The sequence below is a fragment of the Myiozetetes cayanensis genome, unplaced genomic scaffold (genome assembly GCF_022539395.1).
Source record: "Myiozetetes cayanensis isolate MyiCay16 unplaced genomic scaffold, myiCay2020 scf9, whole genome shotgun sequence".
Lineage (NCBI taxonomy): Eukaryota > Metazoa > Chordata > Aves > Passeriformes > Tyrannidae > Myiozetetes > Myiozetetes cayanensis.
In genome coordinates this window covers 21,998,060-22,025,219 of record NW_026088185.1, presented here as the reverse complement: position 1 = coordinate 22,025,219, position 27,160 = coordinate 21,998,060, and the positions used below count along the sequence as shown (strand labels likewise).

General features: G+C 36.2%; 1 protein-coding gene across 7 annotated transcripts in view; it reads right to left on the bottom strand.

Moving 5' to 3' along the window:
- RBMS1 (RNA binding motif single stranded interacting protein 1) overlaps window positions 1–27,160 on the bottom strand; it is a 144,850-nt gene that overhangs the window by 8,104 nt on the left and 109,586 nt on the right. For 6 of the 7 annotated variants that reach the window (XM_050340144.1, XM_050340145.1, XM_050340146.1 and 3 more), the window contains exons 5-10: window positions 17,809–17,966; window positions 14,623–14,702; window positions 5,987–6,102; window positions 5,067–5,116; window positions 4,879–4,972; window positions 1,583–1,633 (exon numbers count right to left, since the gene is read on the bottom strand). In XM_050340144.1, the coding sequence (XP_050196101.1) occupies window positions 1,583–1,633; window positions 4,879–4,972; window positions 5,067–5,116; window positions 5,987–6,102; window positions 14,623–14,702; window positions 17,809–17,966 (549 nt within the window). The remainder of the gene's footprint in view (window positions 1–1,582; window positions 1,634–4,878; window positions 4,973–5,066; window positions 5,117–5,986; window positions 6,103–14,622; window positions 14,703–17,808; window positions 17,967–27,160) is intronic. The other variant, XM_050340147.1, reaches the window with a different exon arrangement.

Below are 27,160 nucleotides of genomic sequence, written 5' to 3'. Positions count from 1 at the left end.
AGCTGCTGTGATGACATTTCCATCACTTCTGCACTATTTTGTTAGCTTCATAAAAATTATACACTGAATTTTTGAACACTCTAGATTTCTAAATATGGAGGGCACACTTAGAAGGTTTTCACAGTTAACTGAAATGAAGCATTATCAAGAAGTTTCATTTTACCAATCATGTTCCACAAAAACACATTTCCAAATACTTTGCCTGACTTATGCTTGCAGAAGATGTTGATTAAAATTGATGGAGACTCAAAACTAACAGAAATAATTGCAGTGTACTGAAAGCCAATGTTTTGAATTAATAACTAATCCTTAAAATGAAAAAAAAAGAGAAAATAAAAAGAAGTACAGAATACAGTTGGATAAACAACCATGTGATCAGTGTAGAAGAAATGAGTCACGGGCACATCAAACACTGAAAGAATTTCCTGTCTGTAGACTCCAGGCTTCTCTGAAAAGCAAACGAACAAGACAGCACCCGTCTTTGCACAGGCCAAAACTCAACTTCAGTCAAGAATCTAGATCTTTATTTTCAATTTGAAATCTCATCTTGTGTACTTGTGCAACTAAAACACCTTATAGCATTGTAAGATATCAACTTGTGTCTTTCCCAGCATGATTTGCAATATGTTTCTTTATGCAAATCTGTGTTGATAGAGAGGGAAGTTAAAACCTGTTGTGTGTGTATTTAACATCAAAAACCACAAATACAACAATTAGGTGTGTGAGAGGGTGTTCTAATTCAGCATCATCTTTTCTGCATGCCCAAGAAGAAAATGTTCTGCCAAGTAGATTTACATTCTATAATCTGCATGGAGAGGTTAATTAAAGTCAAGACCATGTCCTTTCTATATCTGGAAACAGACGTGTTTGTTAACTATCAGAGTGCATATATTAAACTGCCTGGTATTACTAGTAATGCTCATCTCAAAAAAACTAGTAAGTGTCAGATATAATGGTACTTAACTGGCAAATGACATAGACAAGAAGCAAAATATCATGGGAGAGTATAGATTAGAATGCCTGACAGTCTGGTACATCCAAAAGTGTAGGGAGACTAGCATTACTCATGAGTGGTGAAGCCAGAACAGGCTATGCAGGTTTTCTCAACTGAGTGCCCATAATGTCATTTATATCACTACATCCATCTGTCTTTCACAAATTATCCAGTTTGAACTATGGTAGACCTATTCTAAAACTCTGGGTCTTCAACTTCAGCTCCTGAAAGATAAACAGTTTGTAAAATTATATTTTCGAAGTGTTTTTAAAGTAAAACTATAGCAAACAAACAAAAACCCAACAAAAATCCTAAACAAACAAAAAACCCACCAAATATTCCTCTTTATGACTTGGTAACTCATCAGCTTGATAGTCTGAAGGTACTTTTATTTTACCTGATAACACGAGGCCCGAATTCAGGTTTACTATCTTTATTTCCCCTTTCATTTTGATCCCTGATTTAGTCATGATGTAATTGTCAAATCTGAAAGTAACTAGGCAGGAATAGACCTACTTCCTGTTGTTTAAAGTATAGAAAGTATTTATACCACAAGTAACACAACAATGGAGAAGAATAAAAACTTACTGGGTGCTGCATTATATATGGTTGAGGCTGCATCCAAGAAGGACTCTGAACCTAGAACAAAATTGGTATTTTATTTTTCATTTTATTAATTCTTTTCCTGAATACTCCAAGTTACAGTAATAATTTAATAAATCATGTTAGCAAGCCCTCTCCCTTATTTATTAAACTTTTTAATCCAATTAATCACTCTGAACAACATTGATTTCTATAAAAAATGAACTCATTGTACCAGCAAATCAGAGACAAGATTTGGAGACAATATCACATACACCTTGCAGAACAATATACTAGGTTTTTAGCGCAGGTTTCAGAAACTTTATCAAGTACACTGAAAGGGTTCAAATAGATAATTGACAGATTTCTGCTATGTTGAAAAAGAAGGCACCATCTTTCTTTGAAACTCCTTTGTGGAAAAGTAATTGGGATCTTAGACAGTATAACATCATTTGCTTTAATGTGTGATCAGAGTAAAATAAATTATTGTATTTTCACAAGTGAAAAAGAAATCAGGAATTTTGCTGTAATCTTATTCCAGGAAAGAAAGAACTGTTCTGCTCCAAGACACTGTGGTATGTTATTACCAAAGCACAGAAAGAAAAGAAGGATCTGATGAGCATTCCTGCTCTTGCAACGAGCATTTTCTCTCCAAAATCAGTGATCACCCAAATACTTCAACTGTGGTAGCATGCCTAACTTTGCATGGCAAAGTAAATTAAAAAGGTAAACTAATGATTTTAACTGTTATACTAGTTAAAAAGACCTGGTTGCAACAGTTCGTTCAAAAACTGTGCTGCAGGAAATATTAAAAGTAAGAAGAAAAATGTTTCTTCCCCACCTGCTGTAGGTGCATAGGATAAGGGAGGTGTGTAGGATAAGGCAGGATTCTGACCTGCACTGCACACACACAGATCTGACTCACCACTGCTGCTGGACACTTAAAGCCCTGTAAACACATCTACCATTCATTCCCAGAGTCCTGTGAACAGGACAGGCAGACACACAGTTTTGAAAACAATCCAGGTGAGTTATTTTCTGGAAGATGGAAATATTTCTTGCCTTCTTTTGGTACTGATTTTCAAATTAAAGTAATTTTTTTTTTCTTTTACAATCAGGAAAAGAGCAAACAGGAGTTCAAAAATGGAGTGGAAAAGACTGGAACACTCCCTTTCCTCAGGCAAAATCTTAATGGCAAAAATACTGGTACACCCTGACTAAAGCTTTGGCTAATTTACTCACACTATGATAGTAACTGGCTCAGTACAGTCATTTGGGTACACGGGAGCAGCTAAACTTTATTAAACTTGTTTACCTTTAATAAGAATAAACCTTGGAGCAGGTTATACCATGCCTCAAAGAAAAAAAAAATAAATCATGCTTGTGTGATACGACCTGTGGAAGACAGAATGCCACAGGTTTCAGTGAGAGTAATCAGTAATGAAGATGTGACTAATACTCAAATTGTGAAACTCTTCTGGCCAAGAACCTCCTTCCTCCACAGTACAGAATACTTCAATTTAATTTTCAATTCCAATTACTGTGGCACTTCAAACATAATGATATTAATAACTCCATCCACAATAATTTAAGCATGCTATGTATATTGAAATATGGCTAACTACATTTCTGGAAACATAATGGATTGTGGTCTGCCTATCTCAATGAAACTCAGAAAACAATACTGTATTCCTAAATAGTATGTTTCCATGCCAACTCACAACTTTTGCTTGGATTCTGAATATTAGAGAGTCTTATATTGATAAATAATTTGTATTTTAATAAAGGATAGCAGCTAATCTTACTGGAATTTTTTCCTGGGTAAGAACTTACTGCAGTTTCTGAGATATTGCTGTACCAAGCAGAATGATTCAATATACTGAAAAATACAGTACTAGTACTGTCTGCTGAGAGCAAACTTTGTGTTGCATAAGTTACCTCAGAAATTAATATAAAAATAATCCAGCTGCCCTTTGCACTAGAGAACACTTTTAATTCCTACACAACAGTTTGCTCATGCAAGAAGGCATTAGATCTCCAAACTAATATTAGACAATTCTTCCTCATTCTTCTCACCTAAAATGGAAGGCTAAATGGAAAATTCTGCAAGAAAAAACTGAGGAAATGGCCCACAGTGCCTCTGTTAGCCTTCTATATGCCCTTTACATAGCCTTCCATATTTATTCTTACACACAGTAAGTCAGAAAACTCAGCATGACTCTCACTAAAGAGCAAAGAGCCTCTTCTCCTTCCCCTGATATAGAGAGGTAAGAATTTTCTAAATTTAATTAGTTTTGGTCATTTATGACCTGAATCACCAATGTTTACTTCATCTATGTGTAAAGCCGTAAAACGCCCAAATAGCTCATCATTTTGTGTACAGTAGGATAATTGACATGTCTGCAGCAGTAATTACAGAGCATACATCTAAGACTGCTATACTAGTTGCATTAAAAGCAAGTTACTTGTATGATGCCTTAAAACTGAGCATTCCTAAGAGATTTATATCAAAGTATTAAAACTGTTCCATATAATTTCCAGCACGTTGAATTGTTCATCAATATCCTTTATGGAGACTCAAGATGGCACCTATCAAAATCCCTCTTCAGAGTGCTTTGGGCTGAGCTCTAAAAACAAAAGATGTCCATGATTTGTGTTTTAATTTTGTTCAAAATAAAGTAACTTTTGGTTTAGAAACATTGTCCTAGGATATTAAATACTTTACTCCTAATAGAAAACCACTAAATTTTAATGTTAAAGTAATTATAACTCTGAAACCTTTTTTCAAATTTCCTTCTCTAACGTCAAGCAAGTTTCTGTACCCATCTTAGTACAACTATGTAACACATTATTGTCAGGCTTTCTGCGACAAAACAAAGAAAATTTGAAAATGCGTGGAAAAATATCTTTGAAAATTCATTTAGTTAAATAAAGAAGGTTTCAAATAAAGAATAATTACTCTAAAGATATATTGTTGACATTAAAAGAACTTGACTGAGAGAAAATGAAAACTCATACATGAAATGCAGAAGTGGGTACAAATACCTTAATCATCAGCAGAAGTTAAGAGACTTTGTTTTGCAAGACTTCCTGCATCTCATTAAATTGCTGTGCTTCACGAAACACACACTCTATTGGTTTTAAGGCTGTCACTTTCATGCTGTATAGCATGAAGGGGACACTTCATTAAAATGAAACATTATTGGAGAATTCATAAAACCAGATGTAACAACTGATAAATCTGTAAACTGATAAGAACACAAGCTCCAATGAACCATTTCACCTAAGTTCTAAATACGAACCTGGTATGTGGAAACTGGAGAGGCGATATACGGCGTAATTGATGTCTGAGTGATCATTCTGTTTGCTGTAATACTGTAGGGTGATGGATAAAATCTAGAAAATGCAGAAATATTTATTAAATGCCAGTTCTCTGCATCTTTCATAATGCAAACGTTTTTTTGAATTAGTGGGCCATTATTCAACATACCCGTTTTGTAAAGCAGCTGTGGTTGGATCATATGTGAGTGTCATTCCAGCCTTTAAAAAAAGTAGAAAAAATAGAGTTGACAAAATTAATTTTGATCATATTTTATTTATCTTACTCTTTATTTAGTTGTATTATTTTTAACTGAAAAATTGTATTGAAATAGTTTATTACCATAACTTAGGGAAAGGTTAATTGACAGAAGTAATTATACAGTGAAGAGAACCAGCGATACTGACTGTGAATAAAGGTTTTCATGTTCCCATCACAAGGAACAAAATGCAATCTGGGAAATACCTGGCTAAAAGAACATGTGTACATTTGAGAGTCAGGGCATGCAGATGATTAGGTTAGGGTGTTGCCTACAATATATAACTATATGAATGGGGAGTGCAGTTTTTCAGAAGACACATTTGAATTTTTCTGTCTAATACAAATGAGGTGTCTAGGCTTTCTAACCACAGTAAGTCTATGAAACTATTATCTTGAACATTAAAGATAAATACGACTGTTGACTAAAAAAAAAATTAATGCTGCATGGCACTGGTATACTATTTTAATCTTGTGAAAGTGATGTGCTTTTGAGTGCTGTATAGATCAAAGGATTATTTACTACATGTAAATAAAGTTATGTTTCTGGTAGTTTTATAATATGAGAAAGCTGAAGTTTATAATATGACCAACTTGAAGGACATTTTATTATTCGCTTTCATGAGGTAGGATTCAGTGTTTTGCATTTTGCTTTTTTCCTCTAAAGAAAGACGCACTTAAGTATTTTTTTTATAGAGTTGCAAACTGTCAGGTGAGAGTTGGTTGCATATTGTTAATATGCCAAAGACCCAAGCCAAGAAGTCTCAATGCCTATCATTTTCATAAGTATTCATTATAGCACACCCACATTAAAGCTTGAAGGGAGGACTTACAAGTCTCACCTCGCCTTCTCTGTGCCATGCTCTTCCATTCTGTATGTATTTATTTTGATTCTGTCTCTTTTTCTGTCCTCCATCAGCAAACTTGCACAATAAAGGTTCTGCAGGAACTGAGAAGAAAGAAGAAAAATTAGTTGAAGTAATGTTTTTACACAAGTGTTCAGCTCTCCAAATGAGGTATGATTTTAAAGTTATATTCCCAATAAAGCAGTTAAATAACACAGACTCATACTACAGCATCAACAACTATTCTGCATAGCACAAGGACAGCTGCCACACACAAACAGAGCATCTGGAACGCCTTATATCTTTGATTTTAAACTACTGCTCTAAAACCTGTTGGAAAGAAACATGGTCTGTATATATCTTGAGTATGTGTCTGTTGGCCTAGGGATGAACAAGAACTATCATCTGAATTCTAAGCTTTGCCTCTCTGGAGGTATATCTAAAGAGGGTGGAGAACAAATCTGGCCAAAGGCCTATAATAAATTCTCCCCATCCCTTGGAAGTTTCAGTAACATCCCCAAACTTCAGGTGCTCTGCTCATCCAGAATAGCTGGTACAGTACATCCACTTACTCCAGACAGCAGGGTGGAGTGAGTACCCTTATCTCCTTCCACCTTACACCGAAAAAATGTCCCAACTGTCCATTCCCATTCTATCTCTGCTCTCTAAAGAACACACAATGCAACCAGAAATTCTTCAAGATTGTTCTTTTGGGATTTTGCATACTGACATGAAACAGCATTACCATACTTTTTTTATTATTATTCTGCCTAATATAATTCCTGACCATGACTTCAATTTTTAATGTCAGAATTAAAGCAGTGGAAAAGTTTGCATAGTATTCTTTCTTTCCCTGTTACTACCTTCCATGCTTCCAAGTACCTATGGCTGAAGCACAGCTCTGCTACACCACACCACACCCTCCCTAATCACAGGGTGGAAGCACTGGTATGACTTAGATGTGAGTGCTTCTCTGCCAGTAATTCCTGACACATGAGCTGTCTAAGCTTTACCATGACACTCCTCCAGTCATTCTCTGTTTGGAAACATCTTCATGAAACATGGCTGGACCTGAAAACATACAAGTTTCCAAATGCAGAGTAAACACATGGGGTGGGAAGGCCACCTGCAAAAAAAACAACCCCAAGAAAAATTTTCAACAAAATCTATTACTACAGCCACGGTCAGTGTTGATCTCTCTTCACTCTGTCTGCATTTGCAAAGGATGATTGTTACTGAAAACCTCCGAGACACATAACCTCACAAAGAGCTTGACTTTTAAAACTCTGACACAAACCAGTGTTAACGAAGTCAAGCCATCCCTGGCTTTGAATGGCACAGCTAAAACACTAGCTCTGGTTATACTTCTACTTTCTCTATAAAAAAGGAATGAACTGGGAGACAGAATTGGTGTGTGGTTCCCTGTCTTGTCTCCAACACTGACCACACAGGTCAGAGACCTGCACCTTTCCTACCTGTGTGCTCTTATACAGCAGGCAAATCATTTTAACATAAGAGTCAGACTATAATATCAAACATGACAATGGAAATATTTAAAAATGTATTATCTTAAAGAGAATGGTAATTAAAAGACTATAATCATAAAATAAACCAGGAAAAGTTTAGGCTAATGACACTGGAAATTGGAGACCTATTGATAGTGGAGTAAATGAACAAGGAAGTAAAAGAACCCTTAAAGTAGAAGAATATTGTCTTCCAAACCTTGCATTTTTGAGGGGATTTTTGGCATTCCCAGAACTGAGTTTTGCTTTAGGGTCTTTCATCATGCAAAACAACTTCTGTCCCGGCATGTTTGGGGCAAAAAGGTATTATATCCATATGCTGATGGACAATTTGATGTTACTTTATAGAAGTCGACCTAATAACTTTGGTCATAGCACAAAGCATTTTAATCACATACAGTTCTGTTAAAATAAGAGGAGTTAATCTCAGAATACAGTAGTCAATATGGGTAAAATTGTCAGGTTCTTGTAGGAAACTATTTTAATTGATTTTACACGGTGAGGGAAAAAAATTCATCAGAAACAGAGAGTGGAGATCCAAATACTGACGCTAACTGCCATAAGTCTTTGACTACTTATACGTTATTTAAAAATCTAGTTTTGTGGAGAGCATATGTGACTTCAAAAACACATACTATAAAATTTTGGACGAAGTCAAAAGAAATTGGCATGAGAACAGCTTAGAAAGACATCAGAAAGTATCTAAATGTTTCTAGCCCTGTGATTCTGTATTATAGCACTCACAGGTAGTAAATGTTTTATTTAATGTTGCATTATGCTTTCACTAAAAATCTCCATAATTAATTGTAAAATACTTCTCTGAAAGCATTATTTGTGCTCATATTTCCCATTATTGTCTCAACATAAAGATATTTTTAAAAAAATCAGAGTAAACCTGTCCAACTGTTGAATAAAATGTTCATGAAAACCGATTTTAAGAATAAATCTGATTTGTCAGTAGATAACTGAAAAGAGTTAAATTTTAGATGATTAAACGTATTCTATGGGGCATTGTAAAAATTCTCCTGACAAATTTAAAGAGGAAGAAAAAATGGAATAAGAATTATCCACATGTATTGGATTTTGCATATGTAATATCCAAAACCTCGAGCAATGAAAAAAATCGCTTTTAAAAAGGAATTATTTTGTGATTACCAGAAGTTAGTACTCCATCTTACTGAACATGGATCTGGTCATGGGAACCCTTGTTTCTCTGATCTTCCACCTTCTCTTGCTCCTCACTACACCCATGAAAGAGGCCAAATGCTGTGAATGTTCCAACTCACATTAAAAAAACCAACGCAGACCATCTATTTAATACCATCAGCTGCTGCGAGCAGACTCTATAGCATTGGCCTTCCCTGATTCTGGTTCAAGATCTGATAGTAGGAACTGCTCCAACTGAAAGCCTAACTGCAGTTTTTGGCTGCTCTTCCATACATGTGACCCAAATGCTACTGTGTCCATTCCTTCAACAACACGATGACTGATGATCATCGGATGGAGGGTCATGAGAAGGAGATAAACCTTCAGGGGAGCCAAGTATGATCTACTGATCTCCCTCCCACCAAAGAATAAACATAGTCCTTACTCTCTTCAAAATTAAATCTGAAGTTTATTTCTTCAGCTTACCTTCTGTCATATTTTTTACCAATATGTAACATATTCTCTCTCTTGCACATAAGAAGATGTTTATAATAGATATACATTTGAACAAAGAACTCTAACTAGCTGTAGAGACTATTCAAGAAATCTTCTGCAGTCCAGGAAGGAAAGGAGAGTAATTTTTATTGTTTAATTGTTGGGAACTATGCAGTCCCAGTGATGAAGTGGATCATTAATCATTCAGTGACTTGTCTGTATGTGCAAGACCAAAAGACAGAGTATAAATATTCAGAGTTGCATTTGCAGCTGAGAGACAGTTGATGTAAAAGGCTACAATTTACAGTGGACTTAAGCTTTTGCAGCTAAGACAGCATGTTTACGTGCCCACTCTTGTGACACCTAATGAAAACCAACACTCCCACTAATTTATGGATCCCTGCAGCTATGGAGGTGACCTGCAACTGTAACTGTGAGCTTTGCTGTTCTTTAACAGCAGGTCAGGGCCCTAAAATTTGGGTGTGGAAAGGGCTGACCTCTTCCTCCTGCCCTGAATCACCCTCCTCTAGGGCTAAAATTTTTACAGAAGAGAGATATGAATGCAATATTAGTCCAGAGAGTAAATTCTTCCTTGTTTTACACACTTTGTGCACATCTCTACGTTAGAGTTCTGTCTTAATTCAGTGTTTACCCAAATACATAGTAGGTGATACTATAAATGCAAGAACAAAACCGATGTTCTTTGTTGGAATTTTTGTTTACACCCTTGACTTTACATGGTTAACTTTATCAACTTTTCAATAAACTTTGACTTCAGATATGAAAAAAATACAATAAAATAGTTGAAAATGCTGTTCCTTTAGCCAGTTTTCAATTAAACAGCATCTTTTATTGACTTTCATTGCTTTTTTTTTAGTGCAGAGCATATGGGACTTAATGAATGCTGACATTAAAACGTCACTGAAATGATAGAGCAAGCCTGTATAGCTAGAAACTTTTGCCAAAGGCTGTGTGAATTAAAAAAGAAGTTATACAACCTAAGATCAAGGCAGCTTTATATGTTTATAGAGAAATTAAATATATACCCTTCACTATCCTAGTCTCCACTTAAACACAATGTTTGGGGTTCCATTGCTTTAATAATTTGTCACAGAAGTATATTTCAAGTCAGTTTGAGAAATATTTTTCTTTTTGATTCCTGTGTTGCTTCTTAAAACTAAGCAGCAATTGCAAACTATGGAAGTTAGAGCAGTATACATTTCTAATTCACAGATTTCACAAAATATGGGAAGGGACCCACAAGGATCATCAAATCCTACTCTTAAGTGAATGGTCCACACAGGGATCAAACCCACAACCTTGGTGAGGTAATAAAAGGGTCTTGATCTAATGAATGAAATTTTGGTTCCTCTGTCTTCAATGTGACTAGCAGGAGTAACACCTGCACTGTGAGCTCTTCATACCCTTTAGCAGTGGTTTTCAGGTTGTGGTTCATGGATTATTTCTAAAGAATCTGTGAAAGATAACTAAGAAATGTGAACTTATGGTCAGGTGGCTTAAATATACTATACAGAGATCTTCAGTGCTGGATATTTTGTAAAGGCAAGCAAACAGAAAACACTCAAAAATGACTGACAGAAGACAGCTACTTCCAGGCTCCAATTGCACTCCTCCCCTGCACTAGAAAGATGTCCAAGATCAGAATAATTTCAAACAGTAGTGTCTACCATACCTGGTGGACCTCTTCCTAGTCTAGTCAAGAGCACAAGCAGGAGCAGGGCTCTCACACTCTCAATTTCCTCCCTAGAACATAATCTGAGTGACCAATACATTTATTGTAAGTGGGAAGAGAGGGGTGGGTCATGGATAACCTATGATTTTTTATGATCATTGCCATAAGCAGCCATTCCTTAAGCAAAAATAGTATGGGATGCTCAGCAAAAAACCTCTTTACCCTACAGCCAATTAAGAAAAAAAAATAAATCACCTCCATTGTTTTTCAGAAGAAGAAATATTAAAAGATATGTTAAATATAAAGAAATAGGTTCCAAAGCCCTTAGAACAGGCATAAAACTTCTGTAACTTTTCAACTCCTATATTTTTAATTTTAAATATGAGACAAATATGCTCAGACATACATCTTATGTACTGTACAGCACAACTGCTTTACAGAATCATTTATATAATTATTCTCATGTATCATCACCCAGCTACATGCTACTGTGATAGGGAGTTGATGCGTTGCAAGATGATGCCTAGTAGATCATTTCTACAATCATTAGGGATCCAACACAAAAACAAAAGCACAGTGAACATTTGTATCATCTTTAGGAGAGGGAGGCTGCTCTGCTCTCACAACACATCTCCTGTGTCCTGGTTCCTTATACTAGTCTAGTCTGTTTCCTGCAATTCGCATCATGAGGTTTACATTTTACAGGAGAATGGAAAAGCTTTAAATATCACGTTATTCACTGAAAAAACAGTTCTTTAAGTTCTTCTTTAAGTTCTTTAATAGTTTCTTTTAAAAAGTAGAACTAAATGCAAAGGTTACTTCAAGATTACAGAAATCATGTAATAAATGTTCATTTGAGAAGAGAATTAAGTATAAAAATTAAAGTTTTGAGAGAACTAGAGAGGAAGTCATAGTGCATAAAACATATCAAACTATTACAACAACTTACATAAAAAAGTACAAACCCCAACAACAGAGTGAAACTAATACATCACTCCTAGGAGTTCTAGGATTATAACAACTTGCAGTGCATTTCAAATTGCTCCCTAAGGTAACCCTTCTTGTTCTTTACTGAAGACAAATAAGAACACACTAAATATTGAATATATTTCATTAACCTAAATAAAGCCTGAATAGCCTGTTACACCTGGGTTTAGCTTGCTCAGCATCATCACTTCCTCAGCTCTAGAGTCAACACTTTTGTGACCATGCTATGTTATCCTTGGCCTTCCCAGATTCTTATAGGTTTTTCTGTTCTGTCTTCTCATGCTCCAGAGGAGGTTTCATCTATGCTTCCTATAACCATTTAACCCATTCTTCCATTTAAACCCAAACTTAACTAAGTTATTTTAACTAAAATAACAAAGCTGCATTATGAAAGCATGTTTTTGTTGAACAGATGTTCTTCCTCCCACACCTATTTCATTACAGGCCCGTCTCTCCTACCCTCTTCATCCTGATAACAGTGTTTTCAGAGCCAGTTCCCTTTGCTGATTTTAGCTAAGTTTCTAGGACACAATGTTTTAATTTAAACATAGTTCCAGTTCTACAATTTTATTTTGCGTGTCTTTGAACTTGCTCCTCCATAAGCCCAAAAGATGCTAATCTATTTCAAAACCTTTTCCTAACCTTTCTTTGTCCAAGAGGTTTCCCACTACAACCACTTTTCTCAGTGCAGGTAGTTCAAGATCACAGTCGCGCCATGACTCTGCCCTACTTTTTGGCAGACTGCAGCATATTATTATGCATAAGTTGAATTCTCTAATATCACTGCATTACTGAACATGTGTTTTTTGTGTGGTAAAGAACTCCTGGAAGAATCTGAACTCCATAAAAACCTTTGCAAGGAGCAATGAAACTTCACGCAACAAAATTGAGGGTCTTTAAAAAACAATGTTCTCATGACTCCATTATGTACTTAATTATTTGCCTCTTTTTCACTATCATGAAGGTGAAACTCATGTCACTTAACTGATTTTCAGACATTTAGAGTTATTTGAGTGACTGATCTAGGCATTCTTTGTAATCACAAGAATAGCTGACAGCAACGATATCACCAGTCTCTGGAGGCGTGTGTTTCTTGTCCCGTTCTAGATAGAAAGCCTAGATAATTACTTTGCCAAGTAAATATTGGAAGTTAAAGTCTGTGAGGTGGATTAAATCCTGAGACCTCTCTTTAGTTTCCACTTTCAGACAATGGACAGTTCTGTGAAAATTTCTTGATGCTAATTATTAACATTTTTCTGGTAAATGTTTCTTCCACAGCAACAATTACTCTTACAATTCTGTGCAGTGACCTTTTCATTTCTATTTGGTTGAATCCAACCATAAAAGGGTGTAGCTTCAGCAATGACCCAGCAGAGACACAATATGATTAGCAATGACATGCTTGATGGCTCATTCACTGAGAAGAGGAAAAAGCAAGTGAAAATAAAAATTAAAAAACTAAAAAACACTAATAGGAGGTTCTGTTACAGTTTTTTACCGTCTTTAAAGTCTGTTTCTACATAGGGGCTGCAACATTTTAACTAAATATAATAAGTTAACAAATGTAACTAAAGTAACAAAGTAAAAAATGTAACAGAGTGCCTAAATTTAACAAAACTTTGTAACAAAGTTTTAACTAAATAATCTCAGCAATTAATCCCAAGGCAAAGGGTCTGCAAAAACCCAGCCAGGGAAGTCAAAGTCCTGCATTAGATTAGTGTTGCTGAAGGGAGTGGTTTCCTGTGCTCCGAAGCACTTTCCATCCTTACTGCACCACAGACTGCCTCAAACTGGTGCAATCTTTCAGGGACAAGACATGTATGCAGTTTTACAAAGCAAGCTGCATTCTTGTCTGCCTGCTGAGGGCTACCTTCCTCCTCCTTGGTGACAGGGTCTGGCTACAGACAACATTTCAGCAGTGGGATAAAGGCAGCTTCAGCAACCACATCAACAGTGTAATTTGTAAAATTCCCACTTGGAATTCTCATTAAAATGGTTACTGAAAGCTGGCTGGAATGTCAGGCATGTATTCTTTCCTTCTTTCCTGTCGTCTTTACTTTCTGTTCTACTCTGCAGTTCTGAATTTCCTCATTTTTCAGTGTTTATGGAATATACATTTTGTCTCTTAGAACAGTGCTGACAAAGCAAACTGATGAGGAACTTGGTGTGCCAACAAAATTCTACATAGACATCTAGAAATATTGTGCAAGGCAAAATGCAGAGAAGCAGCATTCTATGTTGACCTCCTTCCAGCTTCCTGAAGAACCTCAAAGCCTACACTGACTTGAGATTCGCAGCTCCTCAGTGGATGATAGCACCAGGCACTGCTCCAGATCCCATTTTTTTTCTAATTAAATAAATTTTTGAAAATACTTTGAAAAAATCATCAACAGATGACAAAAGTAGACCATTTTTTTGCCACTGAAAAAAACTCTGTTCATGGGCAGTAAGTCAGATTCTGTTCTGATACACATATGTTTCTGGACTTCAGCTGGGATTATGTGGGATATAAATTTGTGCATAGCTACCTTAAGGCATCTCAGCTGCTTTTCCCTCTGCTAGGAGAGAACATTACTAGATTCCTAGAAAAGGTTTACAACAGAAAAGTGGTTTACTGTGTTCCAAGGAAGTCAGTATTACAGTCAACCAACAAGACACAGTTTAATTTTAATAAGCCTGCCTTCTAAATGAGAAGCCAGATACAACAGTCAGTGTAACAGGCTTCCAGCATGTAAGCAATAACCCATTCATATATCTTGTTAGAAATATATGCAACATACCAGAAACTCCTGCTGGTGTCTTTATGAATTTTCCATTAAAATGAGCAATCACTGCTTCACATTTTTCTGTTGACTCCATCCTAAGAAAATAAAGAATAATTTACATAAATTAAGCACTCAACCAGATTCCCATGTATGTGATTTTTCTTAAAGCATATTTCTTGCTTTTTCTCAAACCATATTTCTTGCTTTTTCTCACTTCACTATTGTGGTTTGCTTTCCCATGTGCGAGCAATAGAGAAGATGTTTTCTAAGAAAAAATAACTTCAGAAAGATAAAACTAAACTCATTAACATTTTATGCACTCCGAGACCAAAGTCAGTGCCAAACTGAAAATACTATACTCCTATTTACTTAGAAATTAGGCAGCTTGGACAGCTATAGTGTAAAGTACCTTTGCTGGCTTGAAAGAAGCAGAAAGACTGAATCACTGTAACTCATAACTGAACCCTCGGTGTCCATGATGCACACAACAAAGGTTAATGCCACTCTTAATAAAGGATTCTGAAGTGTCTGTGCATTTTAAGAGTAATAAACTCAAATATAAACATGGCTGACTGAATGACCCAAACTGACTTTGCAGCTTTCAGCTTATACACATCATCTCAAATAAACGATGTACCTGACTCCTATTTAATTGTCTCCTAGTTACCTTCAAAACAGGAACCAATAGCAGAATAGCTGTGATAGCTACTGAGAATGTATCCAAAATCCTGAACAGGTTTGTGCACTTAGGCTGTTAAATCCAGACTTAATAGATTGCGCAGGCTCCTGGTGAGCTACTGCCAGTCTGGGAGTGGTTCCGGAGGTTGCAGCTACGCCCTTGCATTGCAGTGTAGATGTGTCTCTCCTAAATGTCAGCTTGAGCTAAGTTGCAGTGGGTGACTGAGATGTGCAAGTAAAACAAAATTTATTTTAAAAGAAGAAGATATTTTGCAGCTGTCTGCAAGACGATATATGGTGATGCCAAACGGATAATTTCTTTTAATTTTTTTCATTAAGTTCTATAATTCATACCCACAAATTAGGCCAACGGACTCAGCATCTTTTTAATTCTGATAGCCTTTCTGCACAGGCTGACAATATATATTACAGACAACAAGCAAAATGCCAGACTGAACAAGAAGTTTTCCTCATTATTCCAAAAATACCTTTTAGAGAAATTTCAGAAGTTTTGGATTGTTGGATCAAAGAAATTTAATTTTTTTTGTCTCACATAAACCAAACAATATAATTTAGTTTCAGACTCAAGTCCGGACTTGATAAAATACATTACTCCTCATTAACCTAATAAAATTCTCCCAAAGGCAAGAAATTAAAATCTATATTTAATGTCTACAAGTTTCTTGGACAATTTTAACTTTAGTTAATATTTATCCAAAAATGTTCCAGTAGAAGAAAAATGTTCACCTTGCAAAAGGAAAGAAGTTCTAATTAGATATAACAGCAATAGCTTATTCAATAACTTATGTATACTATGTATATTTATGTGTATAAATAAATAGGTATATAAAAATAACTTCACATTTATGCATATATAAAACTTACACCACATAATGCAGAAACTGTTGAGAAAATACTTGAAAACTAATCTCTTTTAAGGTCTTCAATAGAAGTGTAGTTTTGGATACACTTAAGTCTTTTGGACTTTTGTATGCGATTCGGAAACACATCCAGCTATATTAGAAAAAACAATATATTTTCCTACCATACCACTGATTCAAGATAGAGTTGGTAAGAAAGTTTAGGGAGAAGAAAGAATACAAAATGCCTACTTAATTTTAGCTTGGATGTTAGTGCATTCTACCCTTCATAGTACCAAAAAGTGAAAGCTACATATAAAATACAAGTGTATGAATGAAATAGAAATGTCACTTAATTTTACACCAAAAATATCACAAATGCTTGTTGATTTATTTAAACAGGACAGGAAGAAAATTTGGTAAACTCCAAACACAGATAATGAATATTATCCTATTTTGTTCCTTTATTATACCTTCTTGAAACTGGACAGCCTGAAAAGCAATTAGAGCAAGGAAGTAGGGGGTTGGGAGGGAAGAGATTAAAAAAAAAGAGAGAAAAATAAAAATCACAGTGCTGTGAAATACTCACAGCCAACTCACAGGAAAACCAATCCCTAAAAATTTTGGCTTCATCACAAGACATAATTTGTTCAGTTCTTTTCTGTGCACTAATTTTAGATTCTGCTACTTGTTCAAACACAGAGCTATTGTAATACTGGCTGAACATCTGAATTACTGGAATTTGACTTCACAGAGATTTTATAACATATTTTGAGAATCCCAATTCTTTGCTCAAAGCATGTCCCTATTTTCGATGATAAAAATCTTCAATTTAGAGCCTCTAAATTTTGATTTTTAGACAAGGTTTAAAGCAGGAGTTAGTAATAAATAGAAACAAATATCAGAAAGGCACAGAAAAGGCTTTGATCAAGAGATCCCAGAAAAATTAACTCAATTAACTAGGGAAAAAGTAGACTCACATGGACAGAATATTTGGGAGGTATCTACTAATTTATGGAAAATACTTTGTCTTGTTGATTTGGGTGGGATATTTGACAAAGCAGTCAAATATTTTAAGATGAGATTCACTGTAAGTGAATAAAAAAATATTTTCTTTCCCAGTTGACATCATGTTAATAAGCCTGAAAATTCAAAGGGCTGATGTTCAAAGGGCGGGCAATGATGAGTTCATTTTCTCTAAGGAGCTAATGAAGAAAGAGAAAGAAAATAAAAGGCAGGGGGTGGGGAAGAAGGGGTTCTTCCTGCTGGTCTCCTGTCTTGGATTCAAACTTCAAAAGCCAGAAAAGTCACAGGAGAAGTCTCTGTGAATCATTGCATAACTCTTGCTCACTGGTTCAGGGACAGAGGAAAAAGGAGAAGTACAGAGAAGGGAAGGAAGTGGTTCAGAGAGAACCTTTATTCTAGATAGTTGTCCAGTAAGAGCAATAGATTCAGATTTAACCATCTAAGCAAGATGAGACACAACCATATTTGCTTTACCAAAGGAAGAATTAACAAAATCCTACAGGGTACCTCTGTCTAGATCTCCCTCCTCTTTAAAAACTTTAACATTTTCAATAATTTTTGCCTTTTCCTCCTATTGCTGCCTTTTCAACTACAAAAAGGAAAAAGGTTGCCAGCATGGCTAACACCACTGACGCACCTCGCAAAGCCAACACCACGGCTGGTCCCACTCGAGTCCCGCAGTATCCTTGTGGAGATAACCTGCCCAAAAGGTTTCAGCATGTTCTCAAGCTCCTGCTCATCCATTGAAAGTGGCAAATTAGAAATGTATAAGTTTGTCGGGTCTTGTTCTTGTTGCTGAAAGAAAATTAGGAACAATTGTTATCATTGCTATCACTGACATTTTGCATATCAAATAAACCACCAATTACATAAAACTTCTGGTGCAGATTTTTACTTCTCAGGCCCCTTTCTAAAGGCTACTCTTCCCTAGTATCAGTGACCTCCATCTTGTGTCACTGCATGCAGCATTCCTGAGAAAGTTCCCTTCTCCTATTACTGCTGACAATGACATTTTTAAGTGGAGATAAAGGTGAATAATTGACTAGTTTATAGTCCATTTTACAAGTTCATGTTTCAGATTTTTCTGAAAAGAAAAAAAGGAAAAATGAGACAGAGAAAACAAGTTAGCAAACAAGGAAATGCAAGAGTGGTTGAAAGAGCTAAAAAAGCCAGATGTAAATAAAGAGAGAAAAGGTTGGAATGAAAATATGAAAATAATGTGAGGAAAAAATGAGAGAGTGCATTTAAGAATATATACATTCCCAAAATACTACCATAAGAATAGGATGATACTGAAGTGAGTGGGACACTCCTGTCTTCTCCCACACATGAACTTTTTTGAGTTTTCACCCAATTTTTACATTATGCATTCAGACAATACAAAAGTCTTTCAAAAACTTTCTCTAGAAACAGACAAAATGAGAGAGGAAGGCAGCCAGGAGATAAGCGATTAGGGAGGAGACAAACATGGTCACATCTTTGCCATCTCCCTGACCTTAGGCTACCTACTGTGTGTGATCTATGTATGTACCATCAAATGTCATCTCAAAGAAACATTTTTGTTGAAATTTATTATTTCCAGTTTTTGTCTACAGACTTCCCAGTTGTGGTTAGGGAGCATCCCTCTCATACTGGTAATCACTGGCCCTGCCCTGTGCTGAAATACATTCTTAATCTATACAGATTTCTATGACTTGGCCCTTAGTGTTCTGCAAAACCTTAATGTCATCATTGTGACTCCCTGTATAGATCTAAGTCTTTGCAGGATGTAAACATTCACTTTTCTTATATGACCTGAAACAAACACAATTTTTATAGAATCACAGAATAGGTAAGGCTGGAAGGGACCACATGTGGTTCAACCTCCCTGCTCAAGCAGGGTCATCCTAGAGCATGTGGCACAGGATTGTGTCCAGATGGTTCTCGGATATCTCCAGTGAGGAAGGCTCCACAACCTCTCTGGGAAGTCTGTTCTAGTGCACAGTCACCAGCACAGTAAAGAAGTTCTCCTTGTATACAGGTGGAACTTCCTGTGCATTAGTTTCTGCCTCTTGTCTCTTGTCCGAATACATTTGTTGGTCCAAATGCATTTGTTGGCACAGTCACAGATATATTCTCATTCTGTACAAGAAGGCTAAATGACTTACAGGAAAGTTTGAATCACAACAGAAAACAAGCACAGAACTACAATACTTGCCTACTGGAAATGAAGCACTTGTTATAGCGATTGTACTGTATGAATGGTGATATCTTCTCATGGAGATTAGGCATCAATTTGTGCTTAAGCTGCCCTTACATTAATAATATCTGAGTACCTTTAGTAGTGTATTGCATAATTTATTATTTTGCTATTTTTTTATCACCTCTCAGTTTGGGTTAGTTTTTCATAGGAATGAAAAAAAGAAAAAAAAAGGGGAAAGAAAAAGAAAAAAAAAAAAAGTCATTGGGGCTGGGGTGGGAGGTTGCACCCTTTAGGGACTGTTCCAAAAACTAATGCTCCTATTCCAAAAACTAATGAAAATTAAAAATGGGGAAGCTAATTCTGTGCTTAAAAACCTTTAGGTTTCCATTTTTCCCCAAGCATCACATTCATTTTGAAAGGGCTAATGTTTTGAAGTTTTCTATAGGAGTTTTTTAACAAATTTGAGCATCAAAGGATCCATAAGAAACGTTGTCCCATTACATCCTCCTGATGTGCATGCCCATGCCACTGATATGACTGTAATTCCTAGCCACACCGAAATCCTACATACGTACAAAATGAACTTTTCCAACTCCAAAGTTTTGTCCTCATAAGCCCCTTTACAGCCTATTACAAATGGCATTTGACCACTCTGTACGATTTTCCTTTTGTTATTTAGTGGAAACATCCCCCTCCCAAAATATGTCTATGCAGTGCATATTGTCTATACAGTGCACAGACAAGTTTGGGATTCAAATTATCTTAGGATATCTGATTTCTTTTTCAAATTAGAAAAATCAGCAGAGAGAGAAGACAAGAAAATGGATTCACTGAGATGCCAGAGCTGACGTTAATATTAATTGCTGGGCAGTGGTTAAATCTTGACATTCAGTCCAAATTTCCTCAGGTAGGAATCTGAGATGAAAAACAGCTTTCACATTTTTAAAACTAGTTAGTTATTTTGACTGTACTAGGTAATTTTGCTTTGCACTTGAGATATGTAGCTTAGCTTCCTTCTTTAATTAGAGTTCTATTAGCAAAAGCTTCACATGAGGTTTCAGTCATGAAACATTACAAAATTGCATCTGTAGCTACAGCATGATTTCCTGAAGTTCCAAATAATATTTGAAAGGAAAAATGTTGAAGTTTTTACTATTTTTATTTTAAGCTGTAAAATATATTTCATGCAAACATCCTAAAATTTCCCTAAATAACCTAAGACAGTATATAAGCTGGAAAGTCAGACTCTCTGCATATTTTCATCTAATTTGCTAATTTTTTTATAGTACAATAACAGAAAGTATGAATTATATTATAAAAATATTCTCATTAGATAGTCTAACCCTTGGAAAGATAAGGCCCCATTTTGTTCACACTAATAAAAATGTAATTTACATGCAAAAAATAAATGTTTACATTCAGAAACACCCAACAGAGAAAGAAATTCAGTTAAGTGCAGAATGTCAGAGAAGCCTGTTCAGGTGACTGGGTAGAGCACATTCCCCTTCTCTCAGACTCCTACTGCAGCCTAGGGGTTACCAGACTTTCACATTATGCTGGCACTGTATGTGAGATGAGAGACCATGAGCTTTCCTTGCCAAAAGGGACACATGTACATGCTGGAACATTAGATTCTTGTACTTATGTGCCTACTAGAGAAAACTTCATGCCATAAAATCATGTAACTCTGTTGTCAGAGAAGGTAATGCTCCACTTTGAAAGAATATTAGCAACTTCACCACTAACCCACATTGCAAATCCCTTAGGAACAGAGAGAAAAGAGAAGTGCATCTGAGGAAATTGTTCTAAGGAAATTGCTTTCTCTGAACAGAAAGCACTTTGTGATGCAAAAATTTTACTTGTGGCCCATGAAACAATCCGCATTTTCCATTATTGCCTATTGGGTTTTGATCAAGTACATGCTGAATGGTTGACTGGAAAGGACTTATTCCTGCTTTCCTGACCCTTTCTCCATGTCAGAGCCTATTACAGCCTGAAGGCTCCCAGGGATTCCGTTATTTCTGCTTTTGATCTTTGGACAGAACATACAGAGCACAGTGGACAAAGCAGAGGCTGAAGACACTTCACACATCTACAGCTAGAACTGGTAAAGATGGCAGGCAAGGGAGGGAGAGGAAAAGCAAAATAGCTGCCAGCAGATGAGGATGTCTCACTGAAATCCTGAAACACAAGTTGAAATTTCTTCCATCTGTATTTCTTCCAGAACAAAATAGTGGAAATGCCAATAAATACATTCCACAGCGCACCGAGGTGGTATCTGCACTGCATGTGCAAACCCATGGCCACCCTGGGGAGCAGTAGCGGTTCAGCTATAAGGACAAATCTTCACTTTGAAGGGAAAGAAAAGAGACTGCCATTCATTCTCAAAAGGGCTCATTTACAATACTCATTTACAACTCCAACTACTGTTGGAAGTTAGATGCAAAGCAAGACTGAACTCTTTCTAGACGGTATTTGGAATTTTATACAGTTTGGTAGCATGAAAATTATACCTATTAAAGTGCAAGACACCTCCTCTCCTCCTGTTTACAGTTTATTTCACCATGCAGCTTTTGTCATGTCCACAAGACTACTAAACCTTGAAACAGCTATCTGGGTAGGTTCTGGATGATTGTAAGCAGCAAGTTATTTCCTCCCCCTTAGAACATGCTGGATTTCCAAGCTGACTTCCAAACAGCAACCACAACTAGGACTCCCCATCCATCTTTATGCTATCTTACACAAAAGGCACTACACAAACAGATGTTTGCTTTAATACAAGATTTTGGCATGGAAAATGTTTAACAGTTAAAAATTCAGGAAGTTAGGAGAGAGACAAACTTTTTAACTCCTGCCTCTCTCTCTCTGGCAAGTAGGAGTTTAATAAATTAAGTTCTGTGACTTCCTTCTGTAGTGAAACCTGCCTCACCATAGCTTAGTTCGCATGGTTATTACAATTCTGTTTCAGAAGACAAAAATAATTTCTCTGATATCTGAGTTTTTAATTCCTCTTCTGGAATGAAGCAAAAAAAGTGAAACCAGTGAAAATACCTTCCAATGTATCTCAGCCCAAACCTTGCCTATACACTGTAATCATTCTAAATGCTTTAAAGGCAGGTGTTTCTTCCTGTGCTTAAAATCCACGAAATTGTATATGCCTCTTTCACCTTAGAAATCTTAAATCTCTTGAAATTATTTGCATTATTTTATAGAAATGATCCAAAATATTTACTAGAGTCAGTGGAAAGTCTCCTACTTTGGGCCAGCAAGCCACCATTAAAATATACACCACTGACTAAATATATATGTTATTTCTACACAATTTAGGAACACTGCTTAATTTGAAAGTCTTCCTATCTCACACAGGGTTCTCCTTAGCTAACAGAACTGTCAGCATGTCCTGACAGACACTGAAATTGCTAAATATTTTCAGATTATGGGCAATATCAGGGAATTTGTGGGCTACTGTAAGTATCTGTATTACTGAGGAAACTAGAAAGTCTTGTTTTTAGCAGTGCAAGTCATCAAGTTTCTATCAGTCTTTTTTCAACAAATGCCCTCAGATGTGTGTCCAGAACATAATAATGCAAAGATGCAGGACAAGGCTCTTTGCAGACTACCACATTTCTTTTTCCTAAAGAGCACTTTCAGCACTAACATAATAAGCTGACTGTAAGATACAGTGTTTCTTATAAAAGTGATGGGAATGATCAACTGTTAAGATTTATTTCTGTAGAAAGAGGTGACCAGGAGTCCTACATAATGCAAAGTGCTCTACCATCATCTGAAAGAAATTAACAAAAACCTCCCTGTGCGTGTGGAATCGTTCCTAAATTTCAAGCAAGAAACTTGGCAAAACGATAAGACATCTGTTTTCTGTTGCTCTGTGTAAGGTCAGAGCGAACAGATAGCCATTCAGAACATGTGACTAGGCACTGCTCACAGCATGGAAGATTCTCTGACTGATAGGGAAGGGATTAAATGCTTGTCTGCCTTCATATAGAAACTACTTTAAAATTTACAATTGGCCAGTGTCTCACTGAAATATGTCTGTTTTAGCCACAGTTTTAATACTGTCTGACCACAGACTGTTACCAACACAATTCAAGGGAAAAATCTCTACCCTGATCTCCACTTGTTCTCCAGAATTGCATATGATTAATAAGCTAAACATTTTAATTCATTTTTACAGGCACATTTGTATTAAGAAGAGGAATTTAACTACAATAAGCATTATGATCAAGATTGCAATCAGACTATCACTGCAATAATACATTCCTTTTTTATTCCTCAGCAATCTTGCTTTCCCTTTGCTAGAAGGGTAGCCTGAGAGCTCTGAATGAACCCACCAAAGTTCATAACAAGGCACCAGACCCTTGTCAGAACAAGCCACAGCAGTACTTAGCTACTGAGATAACACTCTTGTGGGTTGAAGCTGTGTACTCAAGGGAAGTGGTTGTTAACTGTCCTATTAATACACATGCAATTACTGAAGTGATAGTCAATCGGCCTCCAGGTAGGTAAAATTCACCTTACCATCAATTTATTTTACAATGACTTGTAAGAACTTTTACAAATAAAAGCGGGAAATTTATTAAAAGCCTATTAGAGTAGGATTTAATACTATTACCTACAAAAAGTACTACAAACTAGGTAAAAAACCCACTTGTCTTACAAGACAGTTGTTAAAAACTGCTGTAGAAATCTGCTTGAGTTAGCTCCAGTTTGCCTGTCATCTGTTCTTTGGTATTCAGAAGCCCAGATGCAGAATTAAAAAATTGCAGAATGCCTACCTTCTCTAGTTAGATTAAATGCACTGGCTTCCATGGTAACCTAAACTTATTTTCTTACTTTACTCTCTAGGAACGAAAACTGATTTAATTCTCCAGAAGGTTTCACAGTGAAGACAAATACAAAAAAAACCTCAGAAGAGTTAGGTGTTTCTCATTTTGGCAACTCAAAACCACGCTCTTTGTCAGCAACATAAAGGAAGACTGTCTTTAATACATTATGCTCAATAGCTGTGGAAAAGCCTTGATTTCTCTTACAGAGATGAGGACAAGCGGCTAAGCAGCTTTTCCCTCTCCAGGTTCACACTTCATATAGTGTGACAGGTCATCTTTTCCAAATATGCTTGGAAAAAATTCACCTAAAGTAAGTTTAAAGTATAAAAACATAGGAAAGAAAGATAAAGCTACCAGCACATGGAGAGTACATCACAGTTCTGCCTTTGTAACCATCAGTAAAAAATATAAAGATTACAAATTCAGGTCATCTCTGGGTTCTGGAGGATTAACATGAACTCAGACAACGGGCTCACATTCATCACAAACTAAAACAGAAATTGTATCTTAAGAATGGTGGAACTCAGTATGTGATGGGACAACATACTTGACATTGTCAGCACAGAAATCCTTCAGGCAACATTTGAATAAGAAAAAATTCTTAAGATGGCCTTAATTTTTTGCACAAGTTTAAAATATCTGAACACATTTAGTGATTTGTAAATGTGAGAGCTAATACAATATAAGGAGGATCACACTTAATTGTCAGCGGAACTGGAGATCTTAAGGAGGAAATTGTAACATTATGAATACGAAGTCCTAAGCCCTAAAAATGTCTGACTCTGGGGAAATCTTTGAATGGATAAGCAATGAGTCTTCCCCCAGAAATGCACGTTAGTACATGGAACAACATTCCTTGGCACAAATTAACAAGTCTCACTGACCACAGAAATCTTACATGTCTATGGACTGCTTTTACGGTTTCTATTATAAGTAGTATATGGTTACTAAAGGTAAGTGCTTCCAGAGTAAAAAGAAAAATCAGGAAAACACAAGCTGGAAAATAATGAATATCAATTGTTAAAGTTATAAATTATATTGACAAGCTTATAGCAAAGTTGTACATACAGAAGAAAATTTCATGAGGATAGGGAGAATAGAGGAGACAACAAGAAAAAGCCTCCAGCAACAAAGTCTGGAGGAACAGGATCAGAGAGTCTACAGCAGTTGAGCTGGACTTGGACAGCTAAATCATCTTAAAGAGAGGACACTATACTAATTTTAAACACATGGTTGAAATTCAACTGCGAGAATGCTGGTATGTATGTTAATCTCTCTTGTGACGCAATGTACATTGCAAGCTCTTTGCAAAATGTGGTAATTCCATATGTAGAATAGTTTTAGTAGATAAAAGTAGATATAGATTTCACTATATTATCTCAGAAATCTGTTAACCTACCATGAGCTGGATAATATGGTTGTAGTTGTACAAATGTCACTGCTACAAGAGGAAGGGAGTTTTTTAACACTCAATGAACTCTGAGCTGCCAGAGCCAGACTGCTATTCTGGCTGGCTTGTGCAGCTCTACATTGCTGTCAGTATAATATAGATATTCTCTTGCTGACTTTATCTGGGCTGCAAACACAATGATTCTCTTACTGGCTTAAGTTTACTAGATAGAAAGATAAGAACTGTGAGTTTTATTAACCATTCTTATTCAGTAGCTCTTTTTTATCTTTTATATCTACACATCAGTTTATATCCAGAAGAATCAGAAATAAAGTCAGCTTTCCATTTGAAACATAGTTGCTTCACTTAACTACAGGTGAACTCAGTTAATAACATTTGAAGGGACAGAACTTGGTCTGGGCAGTTACTCGAATGCTTTATGTTAAACTCAAGGTCAAAAGCCTATAAGAATTTAGGTGTCTCATATCTACTTAGTATCTGGATCTCACCATTTCTAAAACATCCCTTACAGATTCTCAGTTTTTAAAATATCTATTCAAAATGCCAGTATACAGTAGATTTTCTCTGTGCATCTATTTTCCTGTGCAAAGTCACGTTCTGTCTGCTCTGAACAGTGTAGAAAGCTAGAGTTATCTCACTTTCACCTGTGGGGTGCTGGGAAGAGAATTCTCAGAAAAATCACTGACAGCAACCATAACTTTTCTAAAAAAGAAAATGGTCAGAGCTTTCCAATACTACTATTAATCTTATCTAAGACTGCACAGCTCTGCAAAATCACAGCTTTTGAACTTACTGTTACTGGTTTACAATGAAAGTACTCCTCTAGGAGCAAGAACAATAAACTAATAAAAGAAATTTCAATAAATTAAAATTAATGAAAATAAAAATTAGACACTCACCACTTACTAACTAGCTTAGAAATAACAGTACTCTTGCAAGACAGGTATCTGCTCTTTCCATAGCTTATCTCTTGAGTAAGAGAGAAGCTACTGGTTTTGTACCCTGAAAAAGATGGACTTAACACTAGCAATCCTCAAGTAGAAGAGAGCAGAGGGACAATAGCTTGTTAAATCCATTTTAAATTTCCATCCAAAAGCTATTCCCACTCCCTGGCCCTGCAGTATCATCTTATGTAAGCTCTTAATCACATTTTCTGACCAAAAGGAATTGTTGGAGGTGTTTCTGTCTCAGCAGTGACCAGGAGATACTGTTAACCAGCACAAAGCAAAACACATCCCAGGCTGCTTTGCCTTAGTCAAGTGTTCCCAATTCAGGTCTCGGAAAGAGCAGAATAGCTAAAGACACAAAGTTTCATAAGTCATGGACTGACACGGGGTTCCATTGCCAACATCATCATTGTTACATTTCCTGAGAGGTGGTCACTTCTCCACCAACAGCAACTCCTGTGGAACATATTTGGCAGGATTTGGCCTCGAGTCGTATTTCAGGCTCTAGGCCCTCCTGATCTGCTCAGCAGTAGCAAAATCATATCAGGTAGGATTAGATTTTTCTAAAGCCAAATCATCTTGGAAGCAGACTGCCAAGTACAGCA